At 38.3% G+C, this 19,187-nt stretch overlaps 1 protein-coding gene across 1 annotated transcript in view; it reads right to left on the bottom strand.

Moving 5' to 3' along the window:
- The window catches only part of CFAP44 (cilia and flagella associated protein 44), a 157,295-nt gene that overhangs the window by 129,917 nt on the left and 8,191 nt on the right, over positions 1-19,187 (bottom strand). Inside the window, exons 3-7 of the mRNA XM_030330062.1 lie at positions 15,578-15,733; positions 14,882-15,041; positions 10,536-10,698; positions 5,929-6,031; positions 963-1,179 (exon numbers count right to left, since the gene is read on the bottom strand). Coding sequence (XP_030185922.1) covers positions 963-1,179; positions 5,929-6,031; positions 10,536-10,698; positions 14,882-15,041; positions 15,578-15,733 — 799 coding nt within the window. The remainder of the gene's footprint in view (positions 1-962; positions 1,180-5,928; positions 6,032-10,535; positions 10,699-14,881; positions 15,042-15,577; positions 15,734-19,187) is intronic.

Here is a 19,187-nt window from a genome sequence, read left to right as displayed (position 1 = left end):
TTTAATAATATCTGTTCAATTATTCTATATTTCTAATGAATGAATAAGAATAGGGCCAGGTTTAAATTGAACTAAGAGAAACTTAGGTAAAAATGTCTTTCTCAAAAAGGACGCTGGAAATCTAGTTATGAGCAGTCCGAGGGTGGTGGTAGAAGGTTGTTAGATAAATGCTTAAGACAAGGTAGAATGAAGACAGAACAGGACAAAGTCATTCCATCTTAGAAAATAGAGCGGAGTATGATAAAGTGAAAACGACATGAAATTTAGACCCAGAGACCGAGATCAACAGTAAACTCTGTTGCAATTTAGTATTGAGGGCCCTGGGTTAGGAATGATTCTGTTATAATTCTTATTTTACAGATGAAGACTGAGTTCAGAGTCAAAATGACTTATCCATCATACAGTATTGCTACAACAAGTTTAATGGTGGGTCTGAAAAGTCAACATGCCATGTTAGTAAGACATTATACAAACCCTTTGAGGTGGTAAAGCCTATAAGGCAGTAGGCTACATTTAAAAGCCCTTCTTTAAAAAAAATAAAATAAAATAAAAGCCCTTCTTTTTATCTATACTGTCTTTTGTTTTAAGTGTATTTATTTATGTTGAGAGAGACAGAGACAGCATAAGTGGGGGGTGGGCAGAGAGGGAGGGAGAGAGGGAGAATCCCAAGCAGCCTCCACACTGTTGGCCCAGAGTCTGATGCAGGGCTCAAACCCATGAAATGGTGAGATCACGACCTGAGCGGAAACCAAGAGTTGGCCGCTTAACCAACTGAGCCACCCAGGTGCCCCTCAGGTAAGAAAATCCCCATATCCAATTAGAAAAGCAGCACTACAGTTAAGGATAACACATTTAAAAATTATCCTAATGTTAACATCAGCAAAGATGTCTCCAGCTGGTCACCTCTTAGAAAATATCATTAATGATAATCTACCAACACCTGTATCAGTCACACAACCTACTTGATGTGGCCTGATCCCGATGTAGTCAGCTGCTCATCATCTTCAGGATTGAAAGTAACCTTAAAAACTTCCTGGGAAAAAGCTTTTGTCCTCAGTATGGGCTGTTCTTCTTTCCAGTTCCAGATGGTCAGCGTGTGATCGGGGCTGCTGCCAACGGAGGCTAGCAAGGTACCATCGTAGTTAAAATCCACGTAAGCATAAGCCAGCTCAGTCCCATCTGAAAGGGTGAATGGGAGGCCAATGAACAGAGGCAACACTTATCTCATTTTCTAAAGTGTATTCTTTTGAAAAGGAAAAGGAGAGAGAGAGAGAGAGCAAGCAAGCATCCTTGGTGATAAGCATTGATGAAAGAATGCCAAGAATCCCCAAAGAAACAATCCAAAATCATTCATCACCCTTGGCTTTAGAATGAATTATATTACGTGAGTGGGAAGAGTGAAGAAATCTTAATCACATTTTGCAAGAGAAAAACTTTTTATTGTTTTTGAGAACACATTCCAGTTTATGAAACGGGGGCAGGGGGACACAAAATCATGTGAGATAGCAGAAAGAAATCAATCTATAATTAGAAACTTGCCACTGGAAAATTCACCAAATAAAAATTGAGGACTTCAGGTTTCTGGTTATGCATGTAAGGAGCTTGGAAGTCACCATTCCATCCTAACAACAAATAAAAAGCTGAACACACTAAAAAATCACAACTCTTCTTGGATTCATAAGCGAGGGAAGGACACAGGGCAAACGGCTGCTCCCGAGACTGGAGAGATACAACAGGGGAACACGAGCATTTGCAACTTACTATAGCAGGGACTCACAGCAGAAATAGCCAAAATATCCGAGCCAGGTAGTAAAACCTGAACTATCACTGATGAATTGCTGGAAGCTCAGCATGGACAAATCTGAGAGTTAAAAACTCCAGGGAGGCCCAGTCATAAGATGGTCTTCAAAATATTGTGAGCTTTATCTCCAGGAGCTTGACCAGGTCCCCACAGTAAACACCTAGAAAAAACCCTCAGGCTTTCAGCAGGGAGAGGGGAATAGGAACCATTTTTAAATACACCAGAACAGGTGCACCTGGGCAGCTCAGTCAGTTAAGCATCTGACTTTGACTCAGATCATGATCTCACAGTTCATGAGTTGGAACTCCGTGTCGAACTCTGTGCTGACAGCTCAGAGCCTGGACCCTGCTTTGGAATCTGTGTCTTCCTCTCTCACCGCTCCTTTCCCCTCCCTCCCTCCCTCTCTCTCAAATAAATAAACATTAAAAAAAAAAAAACTGAAATACACCAGAACACTCTGCTCTTCTTAATGAGGCCTGTCCTCAGGAGAAACTAATTAACAAAAGCCTAACCAACCTAACTAACCTGGGGAAGGAAATACTCAACTCTAGCCCCCTCTAGCCATCCCATCCCACCTGAGGGGGGAAAACTGCTAAGAAACATTTATGAAGTTCAGTCGAGAGAGGCTCCCTAAAAATTTGAGACCTAATCACAGAACCATAGAACACTTCCCCTCCCTCCACACCTTACCACCATATTACAAGAAGCCTATTTACAGCAATTATTTTTATCCACTACACCATGTCTGGCTACCAAGAAAAATCTACAAAGCATACAAAAAGGCAAAAAACACAGTTTGAAGAGACAGAGCAAGCATTAGAACCAGACATGGCACAGATACGGAAATATCAGATTGGGAATTTAAACCAACTATGATTAGGGTGTCTGGGTGGCTCAGTCAGTTGCATCCGACTTTACCTAAGGTTATGATCTCATGGTTCGTGAGTTTTAGCCCCACATCAGGTTCTGTACTGTCAGCACAGAAACTGTTTTGGATCCTCTGTCTCCCTTCTCTGCCTCTCGCTTTTTCTGTCTATCTCTCTCTCAAAAATAAATACATATTAAATAAATAAATAAAACAACTATGATTAATATGCCAAGGGAATAAAGCAGACAATATCCAGGAACAAATGGACAATGTCAGCAGAAAAATGGAAATCCTAAGAAAGAACAACAAGGAAAGGCTAAAGATATAAAACATTGTAACAGAAATGAAAAATGTCTTTGATGGGCTCATTAGTAAATTGGACACAGCTGAGGAAATCTCTGAGCTACAGAATATATCAATAGAATCTTTAAAACTGAAGAGCAAAACAGAAGCGATATCTAAGAACTATGGAACAACTACAAAAGATGCAATGTATGTGTAATGGGAACACCAAAAGGAGAAGAAAAGAGAAAGGAAGAGAAGAAGTATGTGAAACAATAATGATTGAGAATTTCCCCCAAATTACTATCAGACACCAAACCACAGATCCAAGAAGCTCAGAGAATACTAACTGGAATAAATGCCCAGAAAACTACAGAAAATGAAGATAAAGGAAGAACTCCTGAAAAAAGCAAGAGGGGGAAAAACACCTTACCTAGAGAAGAATGAAAAACTATATCCAACTTCTCCTCAGAAACCACACAAGCAAGAAGAATGGACTGAGATATTTAAAGTGTTGAAGGGAAAAAACCCACCAACCTGGACTTCTGTACCCCATGAAATTATCCTTCAAAAGTGACAGATAAAGACTTTCTCTGACACACACTGAGGGAATTTGTTGCCAGGAGACCTGCTTTGCAGGAAAAGTTAAAAGAAGTTCTCTGCACAGAAGGAAAATAATATAGGTCAGAAACACACATCTACATAAAGAGATGAAGAGCACTGAAGAAGGAGTAAGTGAATGTAAAATAAAAAGCTTTTATTTTTACTATTCTTAATTGATGTAACAAATAACAGTTTGTCTAAGAAAAGAAAACGATAGAACAGTATCTTTCATGAACATAGATGTGAAATACCTCAACAAAATATTAGCAAATCGAATCTAATAATGTGCAGAAACAACTGCATTATTAGTTTGGGGATATCAACAAACTGATTTTAAAGTTCATACAGACAGGCAAAAGACCCAGACTAGTCAACATAATACTGAGTGAAAGGGGCAAAGTTGAACTGATAATACCTGACTTCGAAATATACCATACAACTACAGTAATCAAGATAGTGTGACATTGGGGAAAGACTAAATAGACAAATGGAACAGAATAGAAAGCTCAAAAATAGACCCAGAGAAATACAGTCAACTGATCTTTGACAAAGGCCTGAAGAGAATATAGCAGAGCAAAGACAGTCTCTTCAACAAATGTGCTGGGCCACCTGGACATCCATAGGCAAAAAATAAACCAGCAAACAAATAAACTACTGAAAACATAGGCCTTACATCTTTCACAAAAATTAACTCAAAATGGATCACAGACCTAAATATAAAATGCTAAAAATGTAAAATTCCTAGAAGTTAATGTAAGAGACAACCTAAGTGACCTTGGGTATCATGATGTCATTTTAGATTCCACACGAAAGACATGATCCATAAAAGAAATCACTAATAACTAAACTTCATTAAAATGAAAACCTACTCTGAGAAGGGCAATGTCAAGAAAATGATACAAGTCACAGACTGGGAGAAAAATTTGCAAAAGCATATGTGATAAAGGACTGTTATGCAAAGTATGCATATCCAAAATATGCAAAGAATTCTTAAAACTCAACAATAAGACATGAACAACTCAATTACAGAAGGGGCCAAAGGCCTTAACATGTAGCCTCACCAAAAATATGCAGCTAACACAGAAACATATGAAAAGATGCTCCACACTCTACGTCATCGGGGAAACACAAACTTAAAAAAGGAGGTACGACTACACACCTATTTAGAATGGCCAACATCCAAATCGCTGAGGACACCAAATGCTGATGAGGATGTGGGGCAACTGGAACTCTCATACGTTGCTGGTGGGAAAGCAAAATGGTACAGCCACTCTGGAAGACAGCTTGGCAGTTTCTTACAAGACTAAACGTACTCTTACCATAGGATCTAGTAATTATGCTCTTGGTATTTACCCAAAGTAGTTGAAAATTTATGTTCACACAGCAGCAACCTACACTCAGATGTTTATTGCAGCTTTGTTCACAACCTGCCAAAATTTAGAAACAACTAAGATGCCCCTCAATACACAAATGTACACTGGGGTACATCCAGGCAATGGAATATTTTTCAGCACCAAAAAGAAATGGGCTACCACACTATGAAAAGCCAGGGAGGAATCTTAAATGCATATTACTAAGTGAAAGAAGTCAATCTGCGAAGCCTACGTACTGTATGATTCCAACTCTACGACATTCTGGAAAAGGCAAAACTGGGGAGACAATAAAAAGATCAGTGGTGGCCAAGGTGGGGACAGTTATGAATAGGCAGGACACAGAGGAATTTTAGGACAGTGAAAATACACTGTATGATATACTGATGCATATACATCATTATACATTTATCTAAACCCATAGAATACAACACTAGGAGTAAACCCCAAGGGACACTGTAGACTTTGGGTGATTATGATGTGCTAATGTAGACTGATCTTCAGTAAATGATGTACCTGGTGAGTGATGTTGATAATGGGGAAAGCTATGTATGTGTGGGGGAGGAGGGATATGGGAGCTCTCTGAACCTTCCCCTTAACTTTACTATAAATCTGAAACTGCTCCAAAAAGCAGTCTTTTTAAAAAACTACTAAAATTAATTATATGGAAAACAAAATTACACGAAAATGGTGGTGATTAATTGTATGTGAGGTTATTTCAATCTGGGTGGGCCTCAATCAGTTGAAAGTCCTTAAAAGTCAAAACTGAAGTTTCCCTGAGGAAGACAAAATTCTACCTGAACATGTAGCATCAACCCCTGCCCAAGAACGTCCAGCCTGCCAGCCTGCCCTACAAACTTCAGACCTGCCAGTTCCCATAAGTACACGAGGCAAGTCCTTTAAACAAATCTCTCTTCTGTCTCCTCCTAGTTTGGTTTCTCTGGAAGACCCTGAATATCATTAACCTTGAACATGGAATATTTCAAAAGTTGTAGTGGGCTCACCTTGAAGGATTCTGTAGGGCCTCAAAGAAGGATATTCATAGATGATAATCTTTGGGAAAACTCCTTTTTCAGCGACAGTGAAGTAAGTTTTATCAGGATGAACCTATAAAAAGTAAAATCTCACTTAAATCATAAAAGGAAGATTTTCTTATAAATACCCCTATTAATGCAGTATCTGTGATTTTATCATTTATTAGGATCCACTCCAACAGAAAACTAAAAAAAAAAAAAGGGGGGGGCATCTGATACATACTTGGTAACGGATGTGATTTAAACTGAAGCCTTTACGAATATTAATTTTAAGTTTTGCTTTTGTTAATAAAGTCATCTCTACATCTGCAATTATTTTAACTGCCATCAGGAGAGCTAGAACAGTGGTTCTCAATCATTAGAGTGTGTCGGAACCACAGGGAGGGCTCTTGAAGGCACAGAGGGTAAGCCCTAGCACCGGAGTTCCCGACTCAGTACTTGAGGGGGCGGGGGGGGGGGGGGGGGGGGGCGCAAAATTTGCATTTCCGTCTCTAACAAGTTCCAGGTGATGCTGATGCTGCCGGCTTGGGAATCACTCTTTGAGAACAACCAAGTTAGATGAATTGTTTACCCTGCATAAATAAATCAACCTAAATTTTTGTACAGAAAAACTCATGTTTCCAGAGTAGGTTCCATCTCGGTTTAAAAAATTTCACCTTGGACAAATTTACCACAAATGGATATAAACTTACTAAAAGTGAGAAAGATACAATATTTCCCAGCCAGATGCAGAAGAAAAAAATAGTAAATATTTGTGGATAAACTATTTGCTTAGCATTTCGAATGACAGCCGTATGAATTGTGAAGTATATGTTTATTCTTGTTATTTTTGTTCATTGGTAAGCCAATGTGCAGGAAGAGTAAATGGATAGCCTAAAAATATAAATAGGCTGTTTTGAAAACAAACTATTTGGGGCGCCTGGGTGGCTCAGTCGGTTAAGCGTCTGACTTCAGCTCAGGTCACGATCTCGCGGTCCGTGGGTTCGAGCCCCGCGTCGGGCTCTGGGCTGATGGCTCAGAGCCTGAAGCCTGCTTCCGATTCTGTGTCTCCCTCTCTCTCTGCCCCTCCCCCGTTCATGCTCTGTCTCTCTCTGTCTCAAAAATAAATAAACGTTAAAAAAGAAAAGAAAACAAACTATTTAAGACACATATTGTGCTTTATAAAATTCTATTTTCAGGTGTGCCAGGTGGCTCAGTTGATTAAGCATGCAACTCTTGGTTTAGGCTCAAGTCTCATTATCTCATGGTTTGTGAGTTTGAGCCCTGCATCAGGTTCTGTGCTGACAGTGCAGAGCCTGTTTGGGATTCTCTCTCTCTCTCTCTCTCTCTCTCTCTCTCCCTCTCTCTGCCCCTCCCCAGCTTGTGTAGTCTCTCTCAAAATAAATAAACAAACAAACAAATAAATAGATTTTAAAAGAATCTTATTTTCACTTACCATTTTGCAACTCCTGATTTTATACCTAGGGGCCAGGAGCTTCCCTTAGAGGATTGCACTCTAAATTCTGGTACCCAAGATAACATTCTTCTCTCCACACATGGGGCCAAAAGACCTATATAAGCTGTTTTCTTACTGACAACTGGTCTTTTATTCTTCCAGTCAAGTAAACACCCATCCCTTCAGCTTGAAACAAGGCTTGGGTTTATAGGATGGACACTCAGTGAGAGAATAACCAACATTTATTGGGTGCTTATTATATGCCAGACACTGTTTAAGCTTTATATGAATTAATCCCCTTAAATTTTACATCAACCTTGTGAGTTCAAATACCATTATCATTCCCATCTTACCAATGGGAAATAGGCACAGAGAGGCTAAGTAACTTGAAGTCGTACAGCTGGCAAATGTGAGAGGTAGGATTTAAGCCAGGTGTTGGAGCCAAAAAGAAAGTGGAACTAAAAAAACAGTGGCTATTGGGGCACTTGGGTGGCTCAGTTGGTTAAAATGCCGACTCTTGATTTCAGCTCAGGTCATGATTTCACAGTTCGTGAATTCAAGCCTTACATCAGACTCTGCACTGACAGCACAGAGCCTGCTTGGGATTCTGTCTCCCTTTCTGCCCCTGCCCCACTCGCTCTCTCTTTTTAAAAACAAATCTTTAAAAAAAAATTAAAAACAGTAGCTACCAAGAACTTAGGGGGAAATGTGATAAGGTATATGTTTTTCTAGATGCCTATTTATGGGAGAATATTGTATAGGATATGTGGTCGCAGAAATCTGAATGAGAATTCGGGCAAATCTTTTGCTCTTCTGCATCTTGCCTATAGTAAGTGAAAAAGTTTCAGCCCTTTCAGATCAGAAGCTCTGTGGGGTTGAGTTTGGTGTTTTATTTTTAGTGGGGAACTAATAAGGAACTAATTATTAGGAACTAAGGAGTCATTTACTTTACACTCAACATACAGATTCACCCTATCTTCTGACAGTTGATATGCCCCCAGAACACATTTCTCACAGATTTCCCATTGCCTTGCGAGAGTGCTTCTCATCCACAATAGATAACTGTTTCAGAAAGAATGAACCGACAAGGCCAGTTGAGGAAAATCCCCACCACTATCCAGGCTTCAACACACTCCGAGAAAAGTCCCTGTGGACATACAACTGCCCAGAGTCCAGGCGGGGATGAGGATTAGGATTAACATTCTTGACCACAATACACCTCTAACTACTGACCTCGGGCCAACTTATTGTATAACAAAATAGAAACTTCAAAACTACTATTGGCCGTAAAGTGATAGAAAAACAAGTGATAGTTCCCCATTTCTCCGTACTCTGCAGATGATGTGGACCTCAGGGCTCAGGACACCTCAGAGTGGCCCCTGACTGACTTCCCTCCATGGAACCCTAATGCTAGGCCTGTGTTTGCACACAGCTGGTGCCACAGGATCATGTACTTTTATGCCTCTAGTTTTTTGGTTTTTCTGCTTTTTGATATGAGTCCTGTCTCTTTGGGTGGATTTTGAACTCTGAATTCATAGAGGTCACGAACACTTCTTCACCTAAATCCCTGCATGTTCTGAGTTAGTGTTGGACTCACAATGTAGTATAATAAATTCTTGCTGAGGACAGGGGGACTTTACTATTTACACCTGCTATATATACATAGATGATCAAGGAAGACAGAAACATGAGACTCTCCTTCACCCTTCCATCGCACCATTTCCTGTTTCCGTAGCCAGTCTAAGTTCTATTTGTGGATCTCTGATTTTCCTTACCTTCTCCATTCCCATTCATCTTCCTGCTTCGCTTCTCAGAGCAAGAATCTTCCAAACCTCTCCACTCATCTCCACTTCTAATCTAAATATCCTACCAGGTAAGCTACCCTACCATCTAGTCTACTCAAGAGCATTTCCCACTACTCCCTGCTAGCTTGGCCCAGTCTCTCTGTTGGAGCTGCATCAGCCTTTCTGCCAGAAGCCCTCCACCTCCACAGGGTACGGTGATGTCACTCTGCACCTTCTAGTTCTGAATGGGCTGCTCACACCTGACAGGCAGGGCAAGAGCAGGGCAGACTTCTATTTGGTTCATGATCCTTCTAAAAACCCTTTGAATGTCTGCTACGGAAGCGTAGCTTGTATGAGCCCCAAATCCTGCATATTTCTCCTCTTCTCTGTGTCTCACACAGCCTAATCTGAACAGGTGCCCTCTCATGACTCTAAAGACACCAAGATGTGCTTCTCAGGCTGTTATTAGTGAGAGAAGATCTAGGGACTTTTAAGGATCACCTACTTTTAAGGATCAGAGTAAAAAGCAAAAGGTCATCAAGATAAAAGTGCAATCATGGGGCCAATTGCTATTGAGAGGTCAGATAAGATACAGTTAGAAAGGTATTCTTCAGATTTGGCTATTCAGGGCCACTGGTCACTTTAGTAAGGGCAATTTCAGTGCGGTTGTGGGGAAAAAGACAGCAGAAGCTTGGCTTTGAAGGGAAGATCAAAAGTCAGTGTAAAGAGAATACATGGTTAGAGAGGAGACTTTTAAGGTGAGAACAAGTTGATTTAGTGTGCTTTAATGCTGAGGATGAAAACCCTAAGGAAGTAGAGGCTGAAGGTACAAGAAAAAAGGTGACTGATGGAGACAGGCACCTGAAGAGGAAGAGACAGCCTCAAATCACATACAAGTCCTTCTGTCAACTGCTCAAAATTATTGAACGTACAATCTATACTTGATCTCTTAATGTGCAACTATATACTTATATCTTATCTGGCACTTATCTCTATTTATTATTTGAATTATCATCTGTGCCACTCATTTGAGTATTTTTGCAGAATAGCAACATAGCATTAATATGAAAAAACTTCACGACTGTGGGAAGCCACTTACCCTCTATTAGCCCCAGTGTCCTTATCTGCAACATTAAGTATTGGTAAAATGATAGTATTATTAACGTGATAGTATGATACTGCACAGAGACAATGTCAGTGAATGGAGTGGTTGCAATTGTTGACTTGAAAATGCCTTAGAATTGCATCTCTTGCAATTGTGGCATCCTGCCCATGGTATTGGCATCTAACAGCCTGGCTGGTCCACAGAAGAAACAAACAAAAGGATGGAATTTTTTCCGAAGTCGCTAACAGCGTACCCCAATAACACCAATTCCTCTACCACTGCTACTTCGCAGGTAGATCTGTTCCTTGGTTTTCAAATTCAAAAGGATCAGCTGGTTCCCAGCTATGTACATCACAGTACTGCTGTCCAGAAGTTTTAGGTTGGCCCGCTTTCTACAGTCATAACCAAAGGAATGACTGAGGGAATGTTGTTAAGGAAAAGAAGTGACACAAAGTAACCATTCTAGAGACAGGAAAAGCAATGTAATAAATATGTTTTTAAACTCTGTGCCCTTCAATAAAGGCTCAGTGTTGAAGTAGTTGCATTTTACTTTGAAACTCAGAGTTTTTTATTTATCACTAATGCAACCTTGCTTTCAAATTACGTGAAAATCCTCATACTCTGATTTAGTCAATATTTTAATTTTCCCAGGGAAATCCTGAAAGCAGATTAATTTTATAAAAGTAAAAGTATCAAAAAGGCCTCTTGATGTTGAAAGACCAGCTGTTTAAAATTCTGACACATTTTGGGGCGCCTGGGTGGCGCAGCCGGTTAAGCGTCCGACTTCAGCCAGGTCACGATCTCGCAGTCCGTGAGTTCGAGCCCCGCGTCAGGCTCTGGGCTGATGGCTCAGAGCCTGGAGCCTGTTTCCGATTCTGTGTCTCCCTCTCTCTCTGCCCCTCCCCCGTTCATGCTCTGTCTCTCTCTGTCCCAAAAATAAATAAACGTTGAAAAAAAAATTTAAAAAAAAATAAAATAAAATAAAATTCTGACACATTTTGAAATCCTGAAACACCAGTAATATTACATATTATAATAAATCTACATAAATATAATTGAAATTTAATTCATATGAATTATGAAAATGGACTAAATAGTATATGGTATATAAGTATATATAATAAATATGCTAACATTTCCTTTCTGAGTGCATTAATATGTATAGGTGTATAGATGAGTGTGTGTGTGTGTGTGTGTGCATATTAATGCTATACAGTAAATCTGCACTAATTCAAAATAAAGGTTAAAATAATCAAAGTTTTTATAAGACATCTTTTAAATGTACATTGTTCAAATTAATTCAAGTTCAAGTTCAAATTAATATAACCTAAGATATAAATGTAATAAGTAAGTTAAATGAGGTTAATCTATCAAAACATTATAGTTTGCAAAAGAAACATATTAATATACTTAAGATATGTATATCTTAAGTAGATGGTTTCATTGCAAAAGAAACATATTACATAGTATATCTTAAGTAGATGGTTTCTTATTTTCTAAGAGTTCACTGTTGAACACAAAAGTTAAAGGATCATTGGAGAAATCTTTATTTCTTGCCCTTGTTTAAAAAAATAAATTCTGATTTTAGAGGATTATTTTTATTTGTAAGTGAATATTTTTAGAGAAAAAACTATGTAGAATTATTAACAAGAATATATAGAATGTAAAAAAGGAGAAAATTTTAATTAATGCAATTTGAATTGTGAGGTATATACAAACTATTAACCAACTATACATAACTATACCTACCTCATTGTCTAAGAGTTAAATTGAAAAAGAGACAGAATATTTCAGGGCTTTTTTATCTGTTCAAGAAAAGGGAATTTTATCAACTCACTAAAGACACGAACACCTAAAATTAATTTTTATATATAATTTCTGGGTGACTCAGTCAATTAAGCGTCTCTCAATTTCAGCTCAGGTCATGATTTCACAGTTTGTGGGTTTGAGCCCCATGTCAGGCTCCACACTGGCAGTGAGGAGAGCCTGCTTGAGATTCTCTCTCTCTCCCTCTCTCTCTCTGCTCCTCTGCTGTTCATGCTCTTTCTCTAAATAAACAAACAAACAAACAAACAAACTTAAAACTTAAAAAAAAAGAAATGCAAATGAACATGTGATCCAAAGATTTTGATGAAGCTATTCAGACCTCATGGGTACTGAGGCCTCCTTACAAATAAAGAATGGGATCCACATGCTCCTTATCTTCCTGGTATGGGCAGGAAGTTTCACCTACCTTCCTTTTCCCTTTCCCCAAACTGCTGCTCTCACCTTTCTTTCCTCCTCTTCCTTCCTCTTTTCCCAGTGCCAGTGTAACACTTGGAGGGCTAATAGTGTGTCGATAACTGAGAGTAGAAATGGGCTACCATCTCTTCACTGTCTTGGGTGACAGTTGGGAATCAGGCATGTGATCACTTATCTGGTATTAACATCTCTAATTTCAGGGTAGAGTAGGACTCCCTTTGACCTGCTGCTGTTCTGATCAAAGGCCCTTTCAAATGCAGAATGGGTGAGACTGTAACTTCCCAAACTCTCCCCCTCCAAATTACAACCTGCTTCTTCTCATAGCTCATCTCTACTTCCTAGAATGCCTAGTGCCAATGTCTTGAGCCTATGAGGCATTCAATAAACATTTCTTGGATGCATTAATTAATGAATTAATTAATGTATAACTAGAGTCTGATCCTTCCCTTTTAACCCCAAACGACAGCGGATCCCCTAACCAGAGCTTTTAAGATGTTAAATTGTGTTCTGCTATACCTTCAACTCCTTTCTGCTTTATCCCATCCTGTCTTCTGGTTTGCATTTTCTTAACTTCCTATCTGAGACCCAGGGCCTTCACTGTCTGTTCATGAGCATCTAGGACCCTCACTTTAAAATCGTGTTTAAATACATCTTGTATAAATTATGCTATGGTTTAGGTAATACGTAATACATGACACATTTCTTGACTTATAAGACACTGAACTTTGAAACTGAAGTTGACTCAATTGAATTAATAAAGTATAAAGGATTGTGTAGGGGATACATGACAGCTAACTTCTCCTTGGAGCTTCTCACAAGAAATAGAGATCATATTTGTTCCAACCCTGGAGAGTAGAACTGTCTAATGCAAGATGTTCCAGAGAGGCAGCTTTTGATTCAAGGCCCGCAAGAGCTAATAATGTGAGCTATCCAGAATTTGTGACTTCCTTGGCTTTGAAAGTGTTCATGAAAAGTCTATAGCAGATACAGCCACTCATCCAGCATCAGTAGAGGTAATTCATATATCGAGTCAAAAGTCAAGGTCACTCTGACTCTATTATCTGGAATCGCAGCATATCTCTCTAATACAGAGATCCCCGTATCCTGGAGCAACAAGTCTCCAGTGTTGGGGGCTGGGAGAAGGCAACACAATCAAAAGTACTTGGTAAACTTTTTCAGACTACATGTGCCCAAGTCCCTCTACACACAGAAATGATGCAGTTGGTCCAGGAAAGGTACCAGAACATGTGTATTTCAGGAAAATCTTCCAGGTGACTGCTAAACCACCTCATTTGAAACAAATAGGCTAGAAGGAAGGCAACAGCATAACTTCTATCAGCAACTTGTCCAAAGATGACATATACAAAAGATGTCCTCAAAAGAGAAAATTCCAGGTTATTAGTGAATTAGTATAAGGTGAATTAGTTCTAGTTACACCTGGGATTGAAACAGAAGCTATAATAACATGTTCTATTTTTATATGAAAAGCAAAACTGAGTCAGTGAGTACACCACCCTCCTCTTTAAGCACACTTTTATAAGAGGCCAGTCAGTGTTTCAGGCCATGTGGTCATCTGAAAGCAGGCATACCAAACTGCTAGCCAAGAGCATTAATGGAAATATTTTCCTAACTAACCACCTTACAAACCTAACATCATACAGTGACAGCAAACCCTAAATCCCCTTGTTAATCATCCCCACCTTTACAATTCTTCATGAACTCTTATTCTCCAGACCAATTAAAGTGTGTTATTTTGTGCCCTATTTCCTCAGGGTTGTCTTCTCTGATACTCATCTGATAAATAATGTGTAAGTACTAATGTCTGACAATTGTATCAGTGTTTTCAGAAATCAATGATTTTAACTTGGTAGGCATTGAGAAAAGGATGCCAGCCTGGTAGAGGATGTAAACCAGGATAAGAGGCCTTTTGATCTCCTTTACATCATGTCTCATAAGAGAACAGCCAGAAAAGTATCATTTCTCTTTATGGTTACTTAGCATCAACGAAAGGTTAGTTTAAATTAAGGTCCCGTATTTCTATCTCAGCTTCTCTAAGGGCCAAGCTTCTTAGAATTACCTAAGACAGGGATCGGCAAACTTTTTCTGTAAAGGGCCAGATAGTAAATATTCTAGGCTTTGTGGGCCAGGTGACTTCTGTTATAACTACTTAATTCTGCCCTTGTAGTGTGATGGCAGCCACAGATAAAATGAAAATGAGTGAGAATTGCTGTGTTCCAATAAAACTTTATTTAGGAAAATAGACCGGAGGCCAGATTTGGTCCACGGGCTACAGTTTGCCGATCCCTGACCTAAGAAGTTGAAATCCAAAAATTATACATATGTAACTGGAGTGGATACACAAGTGTGAGAAGATCCAGTGGTATGTTCGAATCCGGAGTCACAAAAGGCATCGAAATCAGCTCTGCATAATCATAGAAGAAGTTTTCTGATGTTTTCTTCTTAACTTCCTCCTCTGCCCTTTCTGAGTCTGGAGCTGGGGTTTCCATATACCGAGATTCTAAAAAAATAAAATATTTTAACTAAAAAGAGCATCTGGTGAGTCCTAAAATTGTATTTCACAAAGACAGGAGGAATATACGTACCCCGCAATACTCTAGCAGTACTACAAGTGGCCTGAACATGGGATACTACCCACCAGTGAGCATGGGAAGAGGAACAAACATGGCCCTGTGCTTGGGAGGAAGAGAAATCAACAAAGGGTGCATGCTGAACTCTGGTCATGGTTTTGCAGTCTCAAACAGCAACTCCCAATCAGTTCCAAGGGAGAGTTATAATTCACTAATCTGGGGTAGAGCACTCCTGAGATCATCCTACCCCCCCAGACAACCAAGTATGAGAGTCCTGTATGTGATCCTCAGAAATGTAATCTACAGCTCCAGAGATGCTACCCTATTAGAATATGTTCCAAGCTCTTACTTTTATCACTGAAAAATATCCTGAAAATTTTTATTTCTATGGATTTATAACTGTTCATTTTGGGCAATTTGTCTTTAAAACAGTGACAATTACTGATAGGAAACTAATAACACTTACCTCCAATGCTCTCCACATAGTCATCTTGAAATGAACTTGAACTTCCTTCCAATTGTTCCATAGAATAATCATCATCGCCTAAACGTGATTCTCTCCCTTCGGTAAATGTTTCTTCTGTGGCATCTTCTAAAAATTTGTAATCCTCTTTCATAGCAGCTATTAAAAGTAATTTGTTTTAATAATTTCTAAATCTTGAATTCAACATTTCCTTATTTCCAAAGTAGCTCATATACTCTGATCACAACAGAAGTAAATTAAAAATAAACTGTGATAAGATCTGGAAAACCTACAAATATTTGGAAATCAAACATTTAAAAATAATGTGTGGATCAAGGAGAAACCAACAAAGAAATTTAAAAATATTTTAAATTAAATATTTTAAAGTGATAATTAAAATATAACATATCCAAATTTGTGGGATGCAGCTAAGGCTATGGTTAGAGGGAAATTTATAGTTTTTGTACATATAAGAAAAGAAGAAAAGTCAAAACTCAGACCTCAAGAATCTAGAAAAAGCAAAAAAGAAAATATAAGTCATAGAAATAATAAAAATAAAAGCAAGAATCAACCAAATAAAAGGCAAGCAAACAATAGAGAAAATCAGCAAAACCAAAATCATTCTATTACCAAATGGAGAAACTCTACCTCTTGTTGAGTATGGGAAGAGTCAACTTTAATCTCTCTACTTAGTGGACAACCCGGAAACTGGTTCACTCTGCATGAGAATTCCAAAGGGTAAGAAGTTGCTCATATTTTAGCAAGCCTGAGAACAGGGTCAGGTCTCCAGCCAAAAAAAAAAAAAAAAAGCGTGCATGGAGGAGCTATCAGGAATGTGGCCAAACCAGAAGAGATACCTTCTTCTCACAGGACCAAGAAAAAGGGTTTCAGGATACCAGCAAATTACTTCAGGTTATCATTTGGGATACTAAGAACCACAATATATGAACTAATTTATGAGCTGAGTGCAAGGTCAGGCCACACTTGACAGGCCATCCCCTGTAAGGATCTGACATAGAAGGGAAGATCCTGAGGCAGTGCTAGACAAAGGGTCATTATTATTAAATCCATCCATCTAGGAAAATGCTGCAAAGGACTGGACACCAAAAGGTAGACAATCCTGGGTCAGAAATTAGGGAGTGGAGAAAAGTGGAAATGGAAAATCAAGAAAGAAGCAGACTAACAGTTTGAAGACAGTGATATAACCATGTTTTTTGGAAAGATAATTATAGTGGTGGTATGGAGAGAGACTTGAACAGAAAGGCTTGAGTCCAAGCAAGAGGAGATAAACACCTCAAATAAAACATGATATGGAGAAATTATGGATTTACCAGATATGTCTCAGATACATTGAAATAGTGTAATGTCAATTTTGTGAATGAACTGATTTCCCCAGGACCTGGTCTCCTCTAGGTGAATAATCAAAATTATATTTCTGAAACTGTATTTAGGATTAGAGCTACAAAAGTCAAGACTCCCCTATGACACCTAACACCATGATGCCCTGTCAGAAAGAGCAAGCCATTTTTTAAAAATTCTTTTACACAATTCCTCACATTTTATTCTATTTTTTTTAGTATAGTTGACATACAGTGTTACATTAGTTTCAGGTGTACAACAAAGTGATTCAACAATTTTATATAGTATGCTCATCACAAATATAGCTACCATCTGTCACCATACAATGCTATTACAATATCATTGACTGTATTCCTTATGCTATGCCTTTTGTGACTTATTCCTGTGACTTATTCATTCCAAAACTGAAAGCCTGTATCTCCCACTCCCCTTCACCCATTTTGCCCATTCCCCACCCACTTCCCTTCTGGCAACCATCAGTTTGTTCTCAATATTTATAGGTCTGATTCTGCTTTTTATTTATTCATTTACTTTCTGGTTTCATAATGGACCTTACTGGGAAAAGTTAGTGTTAAAAACATTCAAATTCATAAGATTTAAATAAGACATTAAATTATACCTTGTAGCTATAGTAATCATATGATCACCTGATTCTTCTTTTTGTTTATTCATTTGTTTTCTTTTTAGATTTTACATATAAATGAAACCATATGACCTTTGTTTTTCTCTAACTTATTTCATTTGGCATTATACCCCCTAGGTCCATCCATGTTGTTATAAATGGCAAGATCTCATCTTTTTATGACTGAGTAATATTCCAGTGTGTGTGTGTGTGTGTGTGTGTGTGTGTGTGTATCACATCTTCTCTATCTATTCCTCTATCAATGGACACTTGCCTTGCTTCCATATCTTGGCAATTGTAAATGATTCTGCAATAAACATAGGCATGCATAGATCTTTTCAAATTAGTATTTTTGGTTTCTTTGTGTAAATACCCAGTAGTAGAATTATTGGATCATAAGTATTTCAATTCTTAATTTTTGAGAATCTCCGTGTAGAGAATCTCCATAGTGTTTTCCACAGTAGCTGTACCAATTTATGTTTCTACCAACAGTGCACAAGGGTTCCTTTTTCTCCACATCCTTGCCAACACTTGTTTCTTATCTTTTTGCGTCTAGCCATTCTGACAGGTGTGAGGAGCTATCTTGTTGTGGTTTTGATTTGCATTTCCTTTGTGATGAGTGATATTGAGCATCTTTTCATGTATCTGTTGGCTATCTGTATACCTTCTTTGGAAAAATATTCAGGTCTTCAGGTTGTTTTGGGTTTTTTTTTTTGTGTTAAGTTGTATAATTCTTTATATATTTCAGAAATTAACCCTTTATTGGATATATCATTTGCAAATATCTTCTCCCATTCAGTGGGTTGCCTTTTGATTTTCTTGATGGTGCCCTTGCTCTGCAAAAGTTTTTTATTTTGATATAGTCCCAATAGTTTATTTTTGCTTTTGTCTCCCTTGCCTTAGGAGACATACCTAGAAAAACGTTGCCATAGCTGATGTCAAAGAAATTACTGTCTCTATTTTCTTTTGGGAGTTTTATTGTTTGAGGTCTCACATTTAGGTCCTTAATCCATTTTGAGTTCATTTTTTTGTATGGTGTAAGACAGTGAAAGTGGTATAGTTTCCTTCTTTTGCATGTAGCTGTCCAGTTTTCCTGGCACCATTTGTTGAAAAGACTGTATTTTCCCCATTGTCTATCCTTGCTGCCCTTATCACAGATTAATTGACCATAAAAGCATGGGTTTATATCTGGTCTCTATTCTGTTCCATTAATCTATGTGTTTATTTTGGTGGCAGTAACATACTGTTTTGATTACTGTAGTATATCTTGAAATCTGGAATTGTGATACCTCCAGCTTTCTTCTTTTCAAGATTGATTTGACTATTCAAGGTCTTTTGTGGTTCCTTACAAATTTTAGTATTTTTTGTTCTAGTTCTGTGAAAAATGCTGTTGGTATTTTGATAGCAATTGCACTGAATCTATAAAATGTTTTGGATAATGTAGACATTTAAACAATATTAATTCTTTCAATCCAAGAGTCTGGCATATCTTTCCTTTTGTTGGAGTTTTCATCAATTTCTTTCATCAATGTTTTATACTTATCAGAGTACAGGTCTTTTACCTTCTTGGTTAAGTTTATTCCTAGGTATTTTATTCTTTTTGGTGTAATTGTAAATGGGACTATTTTCTTA

This window comes from Lynx canadensis, chromosome C2 (genome assembly GCF_007474595.2).
Source record: "Lynx canadensis isolate LIC74 chromosome C2, mLynCan4.pri.v2, whole genome shotgun sequence".
In the NCBI taxonomy this organism is placed as follows: Eukaryota; Metazoa; Chordata; class Mammalia; order Carnivora; family Felidae; genus Lynx; species Lynx canadensis.
The sequence above is the reverse complement of the archived record's forward strand: the minus strand, read 5'-3'. Positions and strand labels throughout refer to the sequence as shown.